Source organism: Scyliorhinus canicula, chromosome 13, assembly GCF_902713615.1.
Source record: "Scyliorhinus canicula chromosome 13, sScyCan1.1, whole genome shotgun sequence".
Taxonomy (NCBI): domain Eukaryota; kingdom Metazoa; phylum Chordata; class Chondrichthyes; order Carcharhiniformes; family Scyliorhinidae; genus Scyliorhinus; species Scyliorhinus canicula.
In genome coordinates, this window is record NC_052158.1 from 101,090,457 (window position 1) to 101,111,904 (window position 21,448).

Consider the following 21,448-nt stretch of genomic DNA (forward strand, 5'->3'; position numbering starts at 1 on the left):
AAAATCCAGCCTTTATAAAGCCTTATTAACTTCTTTCTCAACCTGTCCTGTCGCATTCAAAAATGTGTGAACATTAAACCCTTTGCCTTACTGTTGTTGCACTCCCTTTAAAATTGTACTATTTATTTTTAATTTATATTGTGTCTCCTCATTCTTTTTACCAACGTGTATCACTTCATATTTCTTGGCAGTAAATTTGAGGTCACATGTTTACCCATTCCACCAGCCTGCCCATGTATTGTTGAGGTCTATGGGTGAGATTCTCAGGGCCTGTTCGTCACAGGCCCAAATTCCATTTTGGCAGCTATAACAGGATTTGTGCCAGTGAGATTTTTGAGTGCCGGTTCTGAACAGCAGTTTTCAATCAGGGCACCTTTTAAAATTGGCTCGCCAACCTATGTGGAGCCAGGTTTGTTGGCTCTATCAGGCCCCACCCTGTCACAGCAAAACACACACCTTGCTTTTTTTAACACAGCGTCAGAAGATAACGAGTTAAAACCTGCCTGTTTTTCTGGGGAGTAATATACCCGTTTTCAGTCAAAACTTGAAACTTTGCCTCATTTTGGTAAAATTCTGCCCTTTCACCATCCTCCTTAAAAGTTGTACCATTCGCAAATTTTGAAATTGTGCCCTGCACACCCACGTCAAGGTTATTAGTTAAACATCACAGTTAGAATCATCACTTGTGATACCGAGAAAACTGTTGTTAATTTTTCAGAAGTATTTGCACACTGCTCTATCCAATACCTTTAACTGGGAGAAATAAATAAAATTTTGTATAGAAAACAACAACGTATATTTTAGTGATTGAAACCTTGTGATGTGGCAGGTTATTACACCAATGTATTTTGTCTCCACGCTGCTAGACCTCTATAACACAAGCTCTGAATCATAGAACACTTGTCCTCAGGACTGTCTGCTAGTCTACTTAGCCAGGGACTGATACATGGGGCTGAATTCTCCGCTTTCAGGATACTCATTTTGCCAGCAGCCCAGGGGTTTCCCGATGGCATGGGGCTGCCCCACAATGGGAAACACCATTGACCAGCCGGCAAAACGGAGGATCCCAAAGGCATGCTGAACCAGAAATTTGGCGCAGCAGGACGGAGAAACACACCCCTGATATCTTAAAGGAAATTAGACAAAGCATTGGTGGAATAAAGTTTGAGCAAACATTTTAGTTTATGTTTTAGTTTATGTTAGATTTTGTAGCTTCTGCTTCTGAATGTAAATAAAAAACTTTGGCACTACAAAGAAGAGAACTGAGGTTATAGAAGTATCTTAACGATACAAACTAGTTCCCAACTCGACTGATCAGTTCCACCTGGCATTTATTTTCATGAGCTATATATTTTAATATCCATTCTTTAAAAACCAAAGTAACAAACAAGTCACTGGATGAGATAAGCAAACTAATTCAACTTAAGTTTGTTTAATTGTGAGTTTGCATTTCCTGCAAGACATCAAAATTTGCAATGCTTCATATTACCAACCTTGGCAAGAAAAGCCACCATAGGATTTCAATATATTTAGAATTGTCATAGCCTACCTGAATTACTCCCATTGCTCAGTTGTGCAAGTCATACTGTAGGTTTAATCAGATTGAAGAACATTTTAGCACTTAGAATTCAACAATGTAAAATAATTATTGTCTTATTCTCGAATGATGTCTATGCTCACTATATTCAAACATCTTCAGTCGTTGAACATCATACGCAGCTTTCAAACTGTGCACATTTTCCGTTTGGACTTTCTGCAACATGCTATTAATACAGAGCCACTGTATGTTTCTTGATTTGTTTTTCAGTAAAATCTTGTTTGAGGTTTATTTTGGTACATAATGTTACAATAGTCAGCAGCAGTGTCACCCCTTCGAATACAGTAGCATTTTGTACCTTATATTAAAATACTGTATAAGATTATAATTTTTCATTTACTTACATTTTATGTATAAAAAAAACTTTCATCCTTGCTCTGTGTTCAGTAACATCCTGTATCACATTTCACAGATCATTTAAAAACTGTGTCATAGTAACTTCATACTGAAAGCTGTTTTGTCATCACAGTTTAAAGATTCTATCTAAAAACTGTGACAACAAAACTGCTATAATTTATAAATGCACATTAAAGGCCCACTTAGTCTTGTCTTAAATTTGACTCTTTGTATTATTGTAGTCTTATTTCTTTGAAATATTTCTACTGCAGTCAATTAATATTAAGTCCCACTTTGCAAATGACAATAGATTTTCTAGTTACATTTGTTAATATTGATTCTGTATCTAATAAAGCGGCTATCCAATCTTAAAGTACAAACAATATAATATCAAACAACATCCATATTGAGTTGTCTAAGTTGTAGCACAGGTTATATTACATTCCAAGAACATTTAGAATTTTAATTGATCTGTTGAAATTCAGCTTCACTGAAATTTTAAATGCTTCTTTCAATGCGAGTGTGTACACCTGAGGAAGAGCTGTCCGCTGTCTAATGGGATATGGGTCTTGTAAGCCTGGCTTCGTAATGTTCAGAAAAGTAATTATGTGATCCTGAAAACCAATACATGTCGTGATGCAGTGCTCAAAATTTACAAAGTAGTCATATCACATGCATCTTCATTCTTTTTAAGACTTTTTGAAATATTTTTATGGATGAGTTTCCAACGATAGGCGCTCCGATTTTTCCTTGGGTGGGTTACATTTTCCTTCTCCTCATTTTCAGACTTCTTTCTTGCCTTTTGGTAGTCACTTCTTTCTTCGACCCTTTAACAAAAAAGTAACCAATCTACATTTAGTTACAGATTACAAACGAGGAATGTATACTGTAACTTTACTGTTATGAAAACACCCAACATTTTTCAGATCCTTTCTATCTGCCAGTTGGAGTTCAGGACTCCAGAATTTGTGAGATGCCATTAAGAATTTTTATTAGAATGCTTACGTCCCATGTGACATTTTCCATTCATAATAAATATTGATTATTTCTGACCCCGTCAAGGGAAATTGTGCTTTTTCAGACATGGCGTTACACCTGAAGAAGAGGTGATAGTTCCATTAGCTTTACCTCCAATAAAGGCAAAACCCTTTCACACATTTTTGTTAAACGTCCACCTTCTCTATACATATAAACACATGACACTTGTTTGGATGTAGCACAAGTTAGACACGAGAGATAGGAGCAGGAGTATACTATATGGCCCAACTGAGCCTCCTCCACCATTCAATCTCATGGTTAATCGACGGCTTCAATTCCACCATCCCACCCGCAGCCCATTTCCCTCAGTTCCTGAGGGGAGAAAGATCTGTCTACCTTAGATTCACAACCCTTTGAATTAAGAATTCTTTCCTCATCTTTGCCCTAAATGGCTGGCCCCTTAGGCCTCTCTCTGGCCTTCTATCAGCATTTAGAAAGTTTACCAGTTTTTTAAAAAATGCCAGACGAATTATTGCAATTTCACAGATTCTATCAACAGGCCGGAAACTGAAATTTAGAACTTTATATATGTCATTAATGAGTCAGCTTAGCACAAGACTAACAATTGCACTTCTATCCTGCTGGTTACACTCTGGAAACAGGGGGGGAAGAGTTGGAATTCTCCGCTGCCCGCTGTCAGTAGCGAAGTTCCCGATGCGGCAGAGAATCTCGTGTTTGGGGGAGGGGGGGTTATTAGGGATCGGCGTTCATGTTCCACATACCCCTTCCCCGGTGGCCGCATTGAGGCTCATGCCCCATGCCAGCAGGTGGATGCAGATGTGTCGTTTGAACCCATTTTTATTCTATTAACGGGCTGCATCTCGGATTCGCCACATCTCAGTGATGCCCCGGACTTCTTGACGAGGATTCAAGGCCTGGATTGGTACAAGTATTTGCCAGCGTGGCCTTGATGCGGTAAACCTCACGGTGGACCAAGAGGGTAAGTATTTAAGGTAGGTGCCCCCAAGGTCCATTGGAGGCCCCCTCCCCACATAATGCAAATCCTGCCCATCCCAACCCCCAGCCCCCCCCCCAACAAGACCCCAATATCAGTGACCCCCATACCAGAGAACCTCTCCCCATATATCTGAGAATCCCCCCACCTATATGGGAACCTTTCTATGAGAAAGCCCCCCCCCCCACCAATGAGAACCCCCCTCTCCCTCTCACACACACAAACACACACACCAGTTGCCCTTGGCTGGAAACTAAAGAGCAGTCCATCCAGAAAAAATTAAAAATCACTTTTTTCCCTTCCTGCCCCATACACCTGTTTCCTCCGACAGATGTCTAGAAATCATCAGCAGCTGTTAGAAAGTAAAAACATATCATAGGGCTTTAAACCCCTCAGATTTTTTTGATCTGCAAGGTTTCTGTTCACTTTCAAAGAGAAATAGCTTTTAGTAGGCTGTAAGTGACAGGGTAATATCTTCCAGATACCTAGCGATCTGGATTGTTTATTTTCATTTCCCTTCACACCTGAATGCATCTCAAGTACCCTGCTGTGAACCTAACCACAAACATCTCGCTACTTATGGGCAGCACGGTAGCACACATGGCTAGCACAGTGGTTTCACAGTGCCAGGGTCCTAGGTTTAATTCCCCGCTGGGTCACTGTCTGTGCGGAGTCTGCACGTTCTCCCCATGTCTGCGTGGGTTTCCTCCGGGTGCTCCGGTTTCATCCCCTTTCCTCTCTGTTAGTTTCTCAGAATCGTCCTCAAAATTGCCTCAGTCTATTTCCCTCACATTCCCTTTTCATTCTCTCGTCATCTGTCCTCTTATGCCATTCCCTTTTTCACTCATGCTGTTTCTCTCATTTCTTTATCTTTCCCCTTTCTAATTCATTTTCTCTTTCCCTATTTTTTTCTCGTTGCCATCTCGTTCCCTTTCTTTTTCTGATCTCTTTTACTTTATCCCATTCCCTTTCTGATTGCTTCCCTCAATCACTGTCTCATACAGTTAGCAGCACTCGTGCTTCATTTATCATATACCCAAAGCGTACACTTCACCTGGATTGTTTTCAGCTGCAGGAACTAGTAATGTTCTGAAAGTTTGTGCTTGTGTTTAGGGTGTTCACTGTGCATATCAATGACTTGGAAGAGTCCAAGAAGATTGAAAAGCTGCTCTCAACTCTGAACTGTATTCTGAAGAAAGAATCTTGCTCATTTTCTCCTTTGCCACCTTCTAGACTGGTCAGCTATTTAAAAGCCAAGTTTGTACATTAGGTCCAATGCTGAACATTGTTAGGTACGAGGGCTAAATTTAGATCAATTGGTAATGATGCCACAAACATGCTACATTAAAAGTTGCAACAAAACAAAACAGCCATTTGACCCAATGAGGTCATGTTGGCGCTTATCCTTCACATAAGCAAGTAGCTCGAGTAACTATTATCCACCCTATTTGTATAGTGTAACAATCCCTTCCCCTTCACACACCTTTCTTGCTTATTCTTAAACGTTTAACAAAATTCCTGTCTAAGTCGCTGATCCAAAAGTAACTTACGCAGGCTCACAACTCAAGAGTTTCTCCTCTCTTCTGACCCCCCAGATTGCACAAAGACTTTTTGCCTTTATATTTCCTCATGCCAGGCAGCATTCCAGTGAATCTGCTTCCTTCTGTTATCTGAAGTGCAATGCAGCACACACCACTCTAGCTATACGAGTTTCATAAAGGCTTATTGTTTATTCTGTATTTTTATATTCTGTATCCCTTTCGATAAATTTTGTGCAGCCTTATCAACCTGAGGTGCAGCCTTTAATATTCTGTGATCCTTTATTGCAAGTTGCTCTGCTCCTCTAAACCATTGTACCTACTGCCACTCGGAGTATAATTACTGCCGTCATGTTTATCGAAATGCATCACTTCACATTTATACGCATTTATATTCCATCTTTCACATTTTAAGCACAATCCTTCCATTTTATCAGACTCCATCTGCAGTTTCCCTTCGTGTTCGAAAAATATATTTCAATCTCCATTTTGGTATCACCTGCAAACTACAACACTGTTCCCTCTAGGTCTCTTCCAAGTCACTGATATACACGTGAATGGAAATAACCCAGAACTCTGGCACTGTGAGACATGTTACTACATACTTCTAAGCAGACTGAAAAGCTGCTCTTAACTCAGAGCTGTATTCTGAAGAAAAAATTTGCTTTTATATCGCACATTTCATGAATTTAGGACATCCCAAGTGGTTCCGAATCATTCTGCACTCACTATTGTAATGCTGGGAACACACAAGCTAATTTGAACATTGCAAGCTCCCACAAACAGCAATATGATAATGACTAAATAACTGTTTTTTTACTGATGTTAACTGAAGGATCGATTTTAGCCAGGACACCAGGGATAAGCCCCTTGCTCTTCTTTGAATTAACGCAAGGAGATCTTTTATATCCACTTGAGGTAGCAGATAGGGCCTCAGCCTAACAACTCAACCTGAAAGTCAGCACCTCTGACAAAGCAGCACTCCCTCAGTAATTCACTGGAGTTTGCACCTGACTTTTGTGCTCAAGTCTTTGGAATAGGACTTGAATACAATTCTTTCTGACACGGAGGCCAGAACTAACGGACATGGCTACCACAACTAATACAAACTCTGGGTCTGAAACACAACTGCTGCACCAGAGTACAAGCCTAGAGCATTTTAATTCTCGTGGCCCGGTTTCCCGCTCAGTTCTCTGCTGAATATACAAGGTATCATACTTTACTCGTCCATCTCCTTGGCAACTTAGATAAGGGGGTCAAGGTCAATTTTAGCTTGCAGGTGAAGGGAGTGTGGCCTATTTTCACCCTGCGACAATTGTAAATGGCCGGACATTGTGGGGGGTACGCGGAGGATGGGTTGCTGTCTGGGGTGGTACTTGAAGACACGTTTCTATTTGCCAACAAAGAAATCTCAATCTGAGGAGGCCTGGGGTGTCTTCCACTTGTTCCCCTTACAACCTGGTTGTCATTTGAGCAGGTGCCTGATGTTTCCTGATGCAACCTCCAGAATTCCAATCAGCTTGCTGCAGTTAAACCCACTGGACTTCTGGATTCCGTTCTGGTTCTCCTGAAAGAAACATAAATGCTGCAGAATAAAAGGATTGCTTACCATCAGAGATGGGTGGCGGGAGGAGGGGAGCAACGTGACCTAGAACTGCGCCCAGCACTTCCAGGTCGGCATGGGGGCAAACGTGCAATGCTAACTGGTGCCAGGGGAGCAGGCGGGGTGGGGGGCGCATTCATGGGAGCCCCATGGGGGCGGGAGGATGCTCCATTTATGCGTGTTTGGGGGAAGGTAATAGCGGGCAGTGGTGGGGGGGGGGGGGGAGACTTGCAGGCACGAGGGAAACAAGCACTAACGGATGGGGAGAGGGGCATTCTTCAACGGTGGTTGGTGGGGGGGGGGAGAATAATTAAACTTCAGTGCTGATCGGGCAAAGATGGCGACCTGACCTCTGTGGAGTCAGGTGCCGGCTCTATCAGGGCCCTCCTCATCAGAGTGACAGTGTAAATCACGCCCACTCTTTTATTTCCTCAAACGTTCAAGATGAGGAGGGAAAACTGGTCCATGTAACTAAAGAGTTACAGGCCAGTTTTCTGTCTCAGCCTGGCACTTTGATAAAATGTGGCAAGATTTCGCCCTGAATGCTTTCCCAAAATGCAGTTTGGGTCTTAGGTCCTCTTTGGAATGTGAGGATGTGGCTCTTTTTTCTGCCCCAGTAGCATCATTGAGTTACCCCTGGATACCCACAGGAATGGGAAGCCTGCTCCAGATGATGCCTGACAAAGCAGCAAACAAAAATCTAGCTTTGCTGAACTTCCTCTACCTTTAAAGCGGACAGCAGAATGTCGAGGCCCAAGATTTTCTACTAAAGCACAGATAGCTATAATGGGTACTGCATTGCTTTTTATAATTAGTGCTCAAAGTTTGATCAAATACTATGAGCAGGATTTTCCGGCCGTTTCTGCCAGCACGATTGTCTGGTCCTGCTGCCAGCAACCCCCATGCCACCAGTTCCCCAGTGGGAACAAGAAACACCTCTGAAAGCAATGGGACTGGAAGATCCTGCCACTGACCAATGGCGGTCAGCCTCCGCAAAACACGCTGCTCGGAGCACGAGTGGAAAATTCCGCCCTAAACAAAACAATTTAGACCTCCTTCTGCTTAGAGGTGCAAATTCTTCTGGAGTATCAGTGATTCACGTATAGAGGCAGTGGGATACTGGACATGGGTCAGAGGAAAAATAGTCACCCGACTACAGACCACATTCAGAGGATGGGGGAAGGAGTGTCAAATGGCTAAAGATATGGACCAGTACTCTAGTTGAAGCCAACAACACTGAGATCGATGGACGTAGATTTGTACATCCAGCAGTGCAGGGTGGGAAACCTTTGCAGACGGTGGGGGAGGGGTAGATTGCAGGGTGGGAAACCTTTGCAGACGGTGGGGGCGGGGTAGATTGCAGGGTGGGACACCTTTGCAGACGGTGGGGTAGGGGGCGAGGGGTAGTTTGAGATATTTGGATAGCAGGAGGAATTTTTATCATTAAGCAGATACGTAGGCAATTGGAGCTTTTGGAGCACCATCTACTGGTAGAAGCGCAGGTAGCAGTTGCTCACTTCATGGCGATGAAATCCTCCTGAGCTTTTAAGCCCATATTTTAAGCCTCTCTGGAAAAAAATCACTGTGGGTTACACCAACACTGTGGTGGGGCAGGGCCTGAGAGAGCCGGCAAGACCAGCTCCAAAAGACAGGGGCGCCCTTTATAAACGGTGCCCCAAACAAAAGTCCCCACCGCCCCAGATCCCCGCTCCCTCCCAGCCCAACCCCCCCCAGCGCCGGGACATTGTGGACCTCCCATAAGCATCAGGTGATCATGCCATCCCCACCACAAGCATCAACATTGGGGCTCTCATCCCATATTCCCCACAAGCATCAGCATTGAGTGCTACCACCACCATCAAGGCTCTCACTCCTCCACCCCCTGCCACCACCATCAGCATCAGGGGTCCCTTCCCCCCAAACAAACCTAATGTGACCCCGCCCCCAATGGGACTCCTCCAGAGGCTCCACCCTGGCACACATTGGCCGGCCTGTGCCATGGGGCAGTGCAATGGCACTGCCTGAGCTTGTACATCTCCCCCCGGGGCTATACTTACCTTTGCGCCCATGCAAAGGACCCCCTCGACAGATTGACATTTTTTAGATCTTGTTGAAAACCTCACCTACGTGTATTAATATTCTGTGAGGAAGGAAATGTGGCCTGGGGGCTCAGTATATTAAAATGTTTTTAAACGAGGCTCCGCCCTTTCTGGATGTTAACATTGTTACTTCACTGACAAGGGGCGCAGATAATAGGAAAATGCAATCTTGCCAACAAAGTCACATTTTCTAATTGTCTCGAGATTATCCGCCCACGTCACTGTTCTCGTTGATGGCTAACGCAGGCTGAAAATCATCCCCCAAGGGCAGCACGGTAGCATGGTGGTTAGCATAAATGTTTCACAGCTCCAGGGTCCCAGGTTCGATTCCCGGCTGGGTCACTGTCTGTGCGGAGTCTGCACGTCCTCCCCGTGTGTGCGTGGGTTTCCTCCGGGTGCTCCGGTTTCCTCCCACAGTCCAAAGATGTGCGGGTTAGGTGGATTGGCCATGCTAAATTGCCCGTAGTGTCCTAAAAAGTAAGGTTAAGGGGGGTTGTTGGGTTACGGGTATAGGGTGGATACGTGGGTTTGAGTAGGGTGATCATTGCTCGGCACAACATCGAGGGCCGAAGGGCCTGTTCTGTGCTGTACTGTTCTATGTTCTATGTTCTATGTTCTAAGGACATTCTAGTATCATCAACAGTTAAAAATCAAAATCTTGATCTGTGCTGCTCATTTTCAAATTCCCCGTGATTACAGAAAAATAAAAAAGATTGTATTCTCAACTGTTGGAATTTCACTCTGAATGATGCTCTGCAAAAAAGAAAGTATTTTCTATCAACCATCATCAAAACATGAGGAGTGAAATATCCAAGTGTTTCAATTTTTATGAATTACTAATATTTTCATTTCTACCAGTTCAGTTACCAAGAGCAGAGTTTTCTCAGAGTCAGGAAGACTTTGCAGACTTTAGAAATTGTGGGCTGTTCCAAATTTGGAAGTCCTGCCCATCATTTCCAATAGATCTGGGGCGGGATTCTTCCGTACCCTGCGGGGCGGGGGGTCCCGGCGGGACAGAGTGGCGTGAACCATGCCGGCGTCAGCCCGCCCCAAAGGTGCGGAATCGCCGGGTCGGAGAATTGCCAGGGGGAAGCATGAATCCCGCCCCCTCCGTCCACTGAATTCTCCTGCACCGGAGATTAAGCGGGGGCGGGAATCGCACCGCGCTGTCGGCGGCCGCTCGCAACGATCCCCCTGGCCTGCGATTCTCCGACCCACGATGGGTCGAAGTCCCGCTGGTTCCTTGCCAGTCCCGCCAGCGTAGATCAGACTAGGTCCCTTACCGGCAGGACCTGGCGGCATGGGCGGGCTCCAGGGTCCTTGGGGGGGGGGGGTGCGCAGGGCGATCTGGCCCTGGGGGGTGCCCCCACGATGGCCTGGCCTGCGATCGGGGCCCACCGATCCGCGGGCAGTCCTGTGCCATGGGGGCACTCTTTTCCTACGTGTCGGCCGTGTCAGCCTCCGCGATGGCCGATGCGTAGGTAAACCCCCCCTGCGCACACGCGGGGATGACGACAGCAACCGCTGACGAACCGCACATGTGCGGATCTCTCACTGGCCGGCGTAGTTCCTTCGGTCCTGGCTGGCTTGGCGCCAAAGACCTTCCATGCCAGCCAGCGGGGTGCAAACCACTCCGGCGCTGGCCTAGCCCCTTAACGGGCGGTGCGATTTCCCCCCCCCCCCCCCCCCCCCGGAATCTCTGGCGCCGGAGAATTTGACGGATTGCGGGGGCGGGATTCATGCCCCATGATTCTCTGACCCAGCGAGGGGGTTGGAGAATCCCACTCCTCATTTTTGCGGTCAGGGATAGGGGATGGAGTGTGACTCTCACATGAGGAAAACCTGAACTCAGCTGTACAATTTGAAGTAATGGCAGAGTTTAAATAGTTCTCCACTTTCACTGTAGCATAGGCCTTAACCCGCAGCGTGAGAGTCACAGATTTATGGAATAGACGTAAATGCTCATGAAAGTTGGAAATGTCAACCTGTCAAGTTATTTAAATCTCCAACCCTTTAAAAATGTGAATAAACTGCCTGTCTGTATCAGCGGGAGTGGAAGAGAAAGCTAGTATCACCATTGCAATAGTTGTTGATAGCCATGGGCTATCATTATTACAATTTGGCAGGGCAGCATGGTTGCTCAATGGTTAGCATTGTTGCCTATGGTGCTGAGGACCCGGGTTCAAATCCCAGCCCTGGGTCACTGTCCGTGTGGAGTTTGCACATTCTCCCCGTGTCTGCGTGGGTTTCGACCCCACAACCCAAAGATGTGCAGGTTAGGTGGATTGGCCATGCTAAATTACCCCTTAATTGGAAAAATAAATAAATAATGGGATACATTAAATTAAAAAAAATATTACTATTTGGCTGCTACAACTGTTCTGGACAAAGTGATATTCCTTGGGTGATTTGCTACTGCTCCAATTACCTCCCTTGTCCTATGGGTTAATGCAACAAGCTCACTGCCTCCAGAAAGTTTGACCCCAAACTCGTTAAGATTGGTGAAACCTTCCCTTCTCATGACGTTGCCAGTGTTGGGTCTCTTTTCTATATTATGTCTATTATCTGTAAGGGATTGGATAACTGGATTTATTTATTGTCACATGTACCGAGGTACAATGAAAAGTATTTTTCTGTGAACAGCTCAACAGATCATTAAGTACATAAAAAGAAAATAAAAGAAAATACATAATAGGGCAACACAAGGTATAAAATGTAACTACATAAACACCGGCATCAGGTGAAGCATACAGGCGTGTAGTGTTAATCAGGTTAGCTACGACTATATTAAAGTTTAAATCATTCCAGTATAATGATATTAAATCATTCCAGTATAATGATATTCAATTTTTATGGATCCCTACCATCTGGAATTTAATCACTATCCATAAATTGTATCAGATATATTGCATAATCTTCTCATGACAACATTTTCATCATGGTCGGGTAAATGCACTGCACCAAAGTCAATTGATTTTCTACCACCTTAACCTCTGATAATCTCATCTTTTAGCAGCACTATATGCCCTGAATTCCCCTTTTAACTATCATTGATGGCATCTATAACATTTCATTCCTCTGTGATCTGCTGGTCTGTGCAAAGCAGACATGTGTAATGCTGATCGATAATCTGAATCGGCGAGTTGTCTTCTATTCAGCTTGTCTGACATCTCTTCTCCCACCTCTTCATCACCCTCTGTCATTCATTAAGGTGCAAAATTAATGGCCAACTCATCCATCTACCCTGAGGTTCCATGCTATTGATCAAACAACCTCCCCCCCAAGTAATCCAGTGCCATTTCCAGAAAATAATTAAAAATTAATTTGCATATTTCATCATAAGGCCTTGCAAGTTTTAAGGATAGCTCTCAGCCTTCTGTAAATGTCGAGAAACTTCTGGCATCAAACCCAAATGACAGGTATCATTCTTGACAAGATTATAAGCTGCATTTTACATTGATCAAAAATACAATAATCATTTTGCTGTTGCTATCTGTTTTTACGCCAAACATTATCTAATCCTACCGGTGTAAGATAATTAGCAAAAACAACATTGAGATTTTTTTTTCACTCAGTGAGTGGGTAGGTTCGACATGCACTGCCTGGCCGTGTGGTGGAGGCAGGTTCAATTGAAGCACTCAATGGGGAATTAGACTGTTATCTGAAAAGGATTACGGGGTAAGGGCAGGAGATTGGCACTGAGTGAATTGCTCATTTGGACAGCAGTTGCAGGCACGATGGGCCATATGGCCTCTTCCTGCGCTCGAACAAATTTGTGATGGCTTGATAAGAATTCAGGTATTTTCAATAAATCATATGTTGCTCTGTTCCTTAAAAAGCGGATTGAGCTCAAGATTTGAGAAAAGATCATTGGCCTAAAAAATTAACTCTTTCTCTCTTTAACTTGCGGAGTGTTCTCTAATACTTGCTGGTTTTACTGAAGGTTCGATATGTATTCTGAACAGTTATGGGCTGAATCAGCTGGATCCTGACTCGTATTTGTTGAGCCACTCTCTTCAGATTCAGGAGCAGACTAATAACCTTTCCCTGAGCTTCCTTGGACTTGCATTTTCATGTCATTACACTTAGTCTAAAGCTAATAACAAAGTTCACTTACAAGAAAGATAATCTAGTAGAAACATAAATACTGAAAAACAAACTGGCGGTACATTACATAACAAGCTAATACATACACAAACTGTAGTTAAAGTAGTCTTACTTCAAAATCAAACTCATTCTTTTCAAGTTCAAGAAATTGATTATATATTAGTTATTTTAAAATGTAAGTAGCTAAGGTGTGAACATCTATTTGGTCATAGATTTTTTATTCCTGGCTGTGACAGACACCATAATTAATGTTTGATTTTCAAATAAAGAGTGCGATCCAACGGCCAAATTGCGCCTGAAAAGCTCACCATGGACAGCCTGGCCGATAGAAGCTGAGAGACTCCCGGTATCTTCCTGGCTTGCAACATCTCGGGAGATCTAATGCGATCTCAAAAGCCATTGCGATGTGAATCCTGCCCATTGTGGGTAGGATCGCTTTTTTGCAAAGCTGCATATTAAAGCGAGACAGGTAGTCTCACTTTAATGTACAGAATCCTGAGTTACCAAAGGCATGGGATCAATCTCCCTCAACTCGGAGACCTCAGACCAGTGCAGTTCAGCACTGGTCTCCACAAATGGGGGTCCAGACAAATTGACGCTCCTGTGGGTCTCCCGGGGCATGCCCTTGGGGTAGGTGGGACCTGGCACTGCTAATGCCACCAGGGTGCCAGCCTGGCACTGCCAAGGTGCCCAGATGGCATTTATTGTGCACTGGTGATCAGACTGGAGGTGCCCTACCTGGGTTTTGGAGGTGTTGGGGGTCGCACCTGGGGCCTCGGTGATCGGGATGCCATTTTAAAACTTTAAAAGTTTCTCGTGGCATTGAAGTATTCTGGCGAGGGGAACTCCTTAGTGCGCAAAACGAGGCTCTATGTAGCCTCGGCCGCGTGTCCGCCACTTAGGCCATTCGCCACTCTGACCTAACCCGGGTGGTGTTTTATAGTCGTGTGTTTCTCGGCACCGAGAGTGCTGGGAAACACACGGCTAAACGCTTTCCCTTTTAGTTGAACCACACCCAAAGTGTCAATTTTTCTTCTTTGAATCAAACTATTGTATCCTGGCTGACTTGTAATCTCAAACAATCGACTTGCTTTCAAATAGAGACCTCAGGAGTTAAACTAGCAGATCTGGCAGGAGAGAGGAACTGGCATTATTGGATCAGCTGCATTAATACTTCCCACCCAATTCTCCTTTCCACTGAGCCTTAGTTACAAATTCAAAAGATAAAAGCTAATCCAAAGGCAATTTTGATTTGCATGACTGTATCTAAAGCCATAAAATAGATTAGAGCAAATGTCCCCATTCGATGCACGATTAAGCTCTACTTCCATCATTGAGATGTTATTTGCTTGTTTGGTTATGCAGTGTTTAAAAAAAAAACATTTAGAGTAGCCAATTCATTTTTTCCAATGAAGGGGCAATTTAGCGCGGCCAATCCACATCTTTAGGTTGCGGGGGTGAAACCCACACAGACATGGGGAAAATGTGCAAACACCACACGCACAGTGGCCCAGAGGCGGGATCAAACCTGGGACCTCGGTGCCGTGAGGCAGCAGTGCTAACCAATGCACCACCGTGCTGCCCCATGTATTACTAAATTAGCCGTCAGAATTTATCATGTTATATGCAAGACTAGTCATAGGACTCCACTGCTTTACAGAACTACTTGGAAAATTAAAATGCTAGAGTATATTCTACTGATAAAACAGGAGATGACTCGCTGAGCAGATGTTGGAATGTAGAAGGAGTGAATAGATATATCAAATCATGAGTTCATGAAGTAGTTTGAAATTGAAAGATAAGACAAAGAAAACGTAAATGAGGGCATCTCAGAAAGTTGTAACCAAATCCAATTGCAACCAACTGAATATCAGCAGCCATAAATGCTTGATTGCCATCAGCAGCAACACCACTGCTGGCTTCAGTGGGCATGACAAATCTGCTCTCCACATCTGTACAAGATGATTAATCATTACCAGGAACTAGAAACTAGAAACTGTTTGGGTATTGATTATTGTTACTGCAAGTTTATTCTTTGTAGGTAATCTGTAAATTCTAAAAGCATTTTTTAAATGATTGAGTTTTGTAATGGAGTAAATGATGAAATAATAATTTGTATTCCCTTAGCATTTTGCAAAATAATTTGGGCCTAAAGGACATATTATCAATTTTGAAATATTTTTGCAAAAAAGAAATCTGTGCTACTTTACAACCCCTCTTATTGGTACCTCAGTGTATCACACACATGATGCTAATTTCACTGCATATTAATATTGTTCAATGGCACCAAAAGTACTGACTATAACAGATATATTCATGATTAATAACTGATAGTTTAATATGGTAACATATTAAATAGTAGACAGAAGGGAAGAGAAACAAGCAAAGAACCTGCAACAACAAATGCATATATGTGTGCTCAGTTGGCTGGACGGCTGGATAGTGATGCAGAGCGACGCCAACAGCACGGGGTCAATTTCCGTATGGCTGAGATTACCATGACTTCTCAACCTTGTCTCTCACCTGAGGTGTGGTGACCCTCAGATTATACCACCACCAGTCAGCCCTTTCTCAAAGGGGAGAGCAGCCTATGGTCCTCTGGGACTATGGCAACTTCCATTCACTTTCTTTTCACATGTGAGGGCTGACACACTTATTTCAAATACTAAATAACTTTTGGTGAATAATTCTTTCCGAGCAGCAAATATTCTAGAAAACATTTCTTCGCACAGCTGTACATTTTTACCTTAAGTACCACTTTTCCACGTTGAGACCCAACAGATCCCCTGGTATTCCTGCTCTAGGCCACAGCCAGGCTGGCAGTCTCCTCTCAAGTAGAAGAGTGGTTGCAGCAATCTGAAACAGCATTAATCTTTTCAGTAATTAATTAATTTAAGTGTAAATTCTGATTATAAAGGAGAAACAGCATCCGAATAAATTTAAGTTTCTGATGTTGAGTTACATTCCGATTTACTACTCAGGATACTATTTAGGTCTTGAAAATGCATGGGAAAATTTACACTTACCCCCAGAGTTGGGCCTACTGTATCCCCCAATTACACACAACACTGACTCTGCCTTGAAACATTTGTCAGCTAACTAAAATATTCTCATGTTTCAGTAACACAGCTCGTGTAATACACAAATAAAGTGTGGGAGGATGAGTCTAAGTATTGGTGCAGCCCTTAAATTGTAAGAAATGGTTGACAACTTCTTGAATTAAGTAGCGAATGAAGATGTGATGGGTTCCTGGCATAAGCAGCAGTGTATGTTGCCCGGTCAGAGGCTTGAAATGCAGACTTCATGGGTATTCACCCATGTTCAATGAACAGCATATCTTCATGCAGACTCTGTGATCAGTATCCAAGGGCATTCACAACTGTGGTTCATGTATATTGCTCTCATTTGTAGGAAAAACATGGGAATTTTTCTTTGCTGTAGGCATGAATGGAACATATGGCATCTTCAGCTGAATTCTTCCACTGTGTCCATGACCAGTCCGTTTCTTTGTGGAAATGCTGGCCTAACCAGAAATGCCTAAATCCCGTAAATTAAACACAGACTGATGATCTGGTGACAGCTGGGGCCAAATTAAACAGCATATTGCATATGCTCCTTACTTGAGGCCAACTGTCTTTTAAGCTGTACAGGAGGTGATAATAGCCATTAAATGAGCCATCTCACCATTGAGTGGACCCAGTATAATATCGATGGCTGAAGATGATCTCCATGAGGCCACCATTTCTCAGAACAGCAACACAGGTCAGAAACCTGGCCTTCTACCTCTACCCCAAACAAGGCAGGGGGTGACACCAGAGACCATCACCCCAGGCTTCAGAGATGAAACCAGCAGCAACATACTCACAGGGCAAAACACCAAAGAGAAGAAGGCTACCAAGGTCCAATAGGTCTGTTGTACCACACAATTAGCCAACCACCTCTTGCAACCCCTGGCCCCAAGATTGCACCAGGAAAGCTCTGAAATTGGTAAAAGAAAGACACATCTAGTCATTGAGGCGTAGCACAATGTGAAGAACGAGCAGGATAGTCGATGCCCACTTCTGAATTGCTTGGAATATAAGCACTTTCTTTGTTCTGTTAAATCTGATGTTGGTGCAAGATTCACGGTGAAGAAGGCCGCAGGCCAAGGCATAAACAAGAAAACGTTTTTGTTTTAGGTGCACGAGACCCATTTGTTCAACAAGCTAGTTCACTTTTGATTGGTTTCAACTTCACACACTCACCTTCTTACCATTTCTGGTAATCCCTTCCCTCGCCACAAGCACACTAGTTGCCTGATGAGACTGGGCGAAGTTCCTCCCGACCCCCGCCCAGCCGGTGACATGATCTGAACCCAGTGAGGGCCTGAACCTGATTTTCATGAATTTGAATCCATTTTAATGTAAGTAAATGACTTTTTGCTGCACTGTCCGCTCACAATGTATCCAACTGCCAAGGGACAGTGCCAAGTGGACACATAGTGTCAAAGGGGCTCTGGCAGGGGGAATTGGTAACACTCCTCCAGTTGGCAGGAGGGATCACTTATGTGTGGTGGAGGGGGCGGGGGGAGGGGAGGGGTGGGGGGGGTGGGTGAAAAGAGAGAACTCCAATGACAGTGCAGGGGGTAGGGTGGCAGGAATTCCCCGATGCTTGAGACGTGTGTCCTGATACTGAAAGGGTTCCAGATCTCTCTGGGAGGGGTCCGGTCTTATTTATGTCGTTTTGGGATTGAGGCACCCCGATCTCAGGATCCCAGCTTTGCCGGCGTGTTTAGACTCTGCTCCCTCATCTGGCTGTGTGGCCCTCGCAGGGCGTGCAAAGCAGTGGATTTGCACCTGACTTTCTCGCCTGATCCAGCACTCGGTGCAATTTTGGGAAAATTCCCCCCCGCTGTTTATTCTACCTGCATTAATGGTAATTTTTGGTAACTTATGAAGAAGAATTGTCAGATATCCTCTTTTATTGCTAACATTCACATTTCAAAATGGTGTCCTTTGCATGTGAATCCTTTGCCATGCTGAAAGAAATTGTCCAGGTCAACTTTGTTAATGTGTCCTTCCTAATCTTCGGAAGTTTGATTATTTCTCCATCAAGTTTTCTCATTCTAAAGATTATATGCTCAACATTAGCATTTTCTCCTCAATCAGATTACCTAGAAACATCCAAAGGGATTGTTTTTATATATGCCCTGAAAAGATAATCCTACCTGTGAGTAGGTCACCAGCAGTTTACAAGGTGCTGTAGGAATGGTTGCCTGCATATCTGTTCCTCAAAGGCATGCATCCCACTTACCCAAGTTGAGAACTTGGGGGGAAAAGATACAAGGATCCAATATGGTAGGCGGTATGTCTTTCTATACCATAAGGACCTGCTTGGTACATTGGTTTGGGTAGTTCAGTCAATGTTCAGGATCATCAGCTCCAAACTATCTACAAATTGTAACCCAATACCTGTTTCTGGCACAGGTGCCCAATTGGATTATGAATGACAGCGGCATGCAATGCCTTATGTACAAGCTCGCTTGCAGCAAGAATTTCCTGGTGTGTGTCTATGAATCTTCTTTGGTAGCTTGAGCCAAAGACAGCAGCTGAGTCCTCTGCATAAGAACTGGTATATGACCATGCGTTCAGTGAGCTGGCATCACTGGCAGTCTATGCCCAGAAAGTCACCACCTGCAGATCTCTCCTCCAATGTAGCCTCCAGATCTGTGTGATGTCAGTATCAGAATGGGTGCTTGCGAGAGTCAGATCAAATAATGATGCATCTTCATGGTAACACATTGTTCCTCTTTCACTACTGGCTGAGGGATGTTGACCATCGCAGTAGCTGAAATGAAAGAAAATGTTGCTTGCAGCATGAGGGAGAGATTAGGGAAAGAAGTGGTTGCTGAAATGACCTGCAGCCATCATGCAATGTGTGATGTGAAGAGACAAACAGAATTAGGTATAAAGGACACCTCCAGTGTGACCTGTTGCCATGGCTTCCTGTCTTCTTCCTCCATGACTATCAGGACGCTCTCTTCCAGAGGGAAAAGGGCTGTAGAGGGGGCAGTTTATGTGTATGTGCATGCACCGGTGTGTTGTGTGCATAGGGTAAGTGAGATTTGTTCTGGTGATGTGTGTGAACTTAGGGACAGGACTTTCCCCACAAGCTTCGGGGCTCCACCATCATGGTCAAATGGAGATCAGAGACTGGCACATTGTGGGAAAAGTTCATTCAACTATGATTATCCCTGTATTGGCCAATTATTAGCCAGAGATGGGCTTATCGTCTAATTAAGGATGGCTGGTGGGTTCTCAAAGCTTGGATGGATGGTTCTCCAAGATGGAAGGTCTTTTTGCCTTGATCCCCATCACAGCTTGGCTACCGGAACCCCACTGCAAGCCAGCCTGCAGTCGCAGCCGGGGGGGGAGGGGGCCGCAGTCGCAGCCTCAGGGGAGGCCACCTCCTGGCTCTGGCACCTGGAGGCCGGCAGGAAAATTCCAGACAACAGGTCTTTGTAGGCCATCAACAAACTGAATTCGCTACTTTCCATCCCTCCACCTGCTTCCATGAAAATGAGCCCCTGAGATGGTGCCAGTAAACTGGCACGCTGGTTGGCAATTTACGTGCCCCCATCAGGACCTTAAACATTCAGCTCAAGGAGAAGGATGTTTAGTGAGGTATGGTGCAGTGATTGCAGGAAAGTGCTGGGGAGGGCAGTGCCGTGTGCTTTGTAATTAATAAAGTGGTGTGTCGCTGCTGATCTGATCCAAAAGTACTTTTACCAGATATTACTTTCCGCATTCCGGTTAAATGATTTATTTTCTTTCTTCATTGCAGCTTTGTCGTGTGGGGCAATGCTTATGACATTGAGGTACTCCACAATTTCTATGCACTTCCTTCTAAGGAGAAGCCTGGAGAACTTCCTATCACATGGTGGTGCTTCAGGGGCAAAACTGTCTTCCTCCACACTGCTCATGCCAATATCTCCATTGCAGCACCAGAAAACTGCTGGTGTTCACTCTCTTCCCTCCCCCAAACATTTGCTCAGTAAATTATTTTTGCATCACTGCAGCCAGACTGCTCTTTCCCATTTCAGAGGACTCCTGATAGCCTTTGAGCCATGCTGCACACACAAATCACTGTGAGCAGCAAGGGCAGCAGAGCTATTGCTTAGTCATGACATGTATAGTTAATTATTTCCCTGTGCATCTCATCAGATCTCAGGTCCACAGTGTGCCATAGCAATGCTGCAGGCAGCTATTTCAAATCTATTCATGAAAGGTGGTACAAACAACAAATCTTTCAGTTGAGAGGCAACAGCTTAAATAGTTGATGGTTTGCCTTGGGTTGTCAGAGGAACTAGAAACTGAAGTGACAATGTCAATGGGAACAGAATCTCATTATTTGGATTGATGTACTATGGCTAGGAATTGTTAAATAAAAAATAATTTCCTAATGCATTGTCTCCAGCTATAATTTTAGTAAAAGAGACGGAATATATTAATGAAGGCAACATTTTATGGACCCCCCCTGGTGTATTTACAGACAGGTCCCTTCAAATTCCCTGGGTGGCCTCCATGCCCTCTGCTGCACTCCTCCTGGCCTGTCCACAATTTATTTTTTTTAAAATTTAGATTACCCGATTATTTTTTCCAATTAAGGGGCAATTTAGCGTGGCCAATCCACCTACTCTGCACATTTTTTTTTTTGGGTTGTGGGGGCGAAACCCACGCAGACACGGGGAGAATGTGCAAACTCCACACGGACAGTGACCCAGAGCCGGGATCGAACCTGGGACCTAACCACTAGGCCACCGTGCTGCCCCTGTCCACAATTTTAAGTGGAGCAGACAAAGCTTCGGACAGCCTGCCCACCCTCACCCCAACGGAGACCCTTTAAGTGGTCAATAATTGGCCACTTAAGGGACACTTTCTACTCGGCCTCAATTCTGAGGCTGGCAGTAGTTCAGGGCAGTAGGAAGCCTGGCAGGATGTCCTGTTCAGGCCTTAGGAGGAAGGGTCGGCCGCCTCCTTCAATGCCCCCCAATTCCATATCGGGAACCCCTCCTCAAGGTCTGGCCACCACAGTGCTCTCACTACCTTGACCACTCCATAAATCCCCCCAACCCAGCCCTCCAAGGCTGCCCCTCCTGTTAGTGAGACCCCTACATATCTGGTTCTGGTTTCTGAG

At 44.5% G+C, this 21,448-nt stretch overlaps 1 protein-coding gene across 9 annotated transcripts in view; it reads right to left on the reverse strand.

Moving 5' to 3' along the window:
• Nucleotides 1–1,795: 1,795 nt before the first annotated feature.
• Nucleotides 1,796–21,448, reverse strand: part of LOC119976272 (transient receptor potential cation channel subfamily V member 6-like) — a 177,183-nt gene continuing 157,530 nt past the window's right edge. For 8 of the 9 annotated variants that reach the window (XM_038816683.1, XM_038816676.1, XM_038816677.1 and 5 more), the window contains 2 exons: nucleotides 16,020–16,129; nucleotides 1,796–2,760 (listed from right to left, as the gene is read on the reverse strand). In XM_038816683.1, coding sequence (XP_038672611.1) covers nucleotides 2,586–2,760; nucleotides 16,020–16,129 — 285 coding nt within the window. In that variant the 3' untranslated portion in view covers nucleotides 1,796–2,585. The remainder of the gene's footprint in view (nucleotides 2,761–16,019; nucleotides 16,130–21,448) is intronic. The other variant, XM_038816675.1, reaches the window with a different exon arrangement.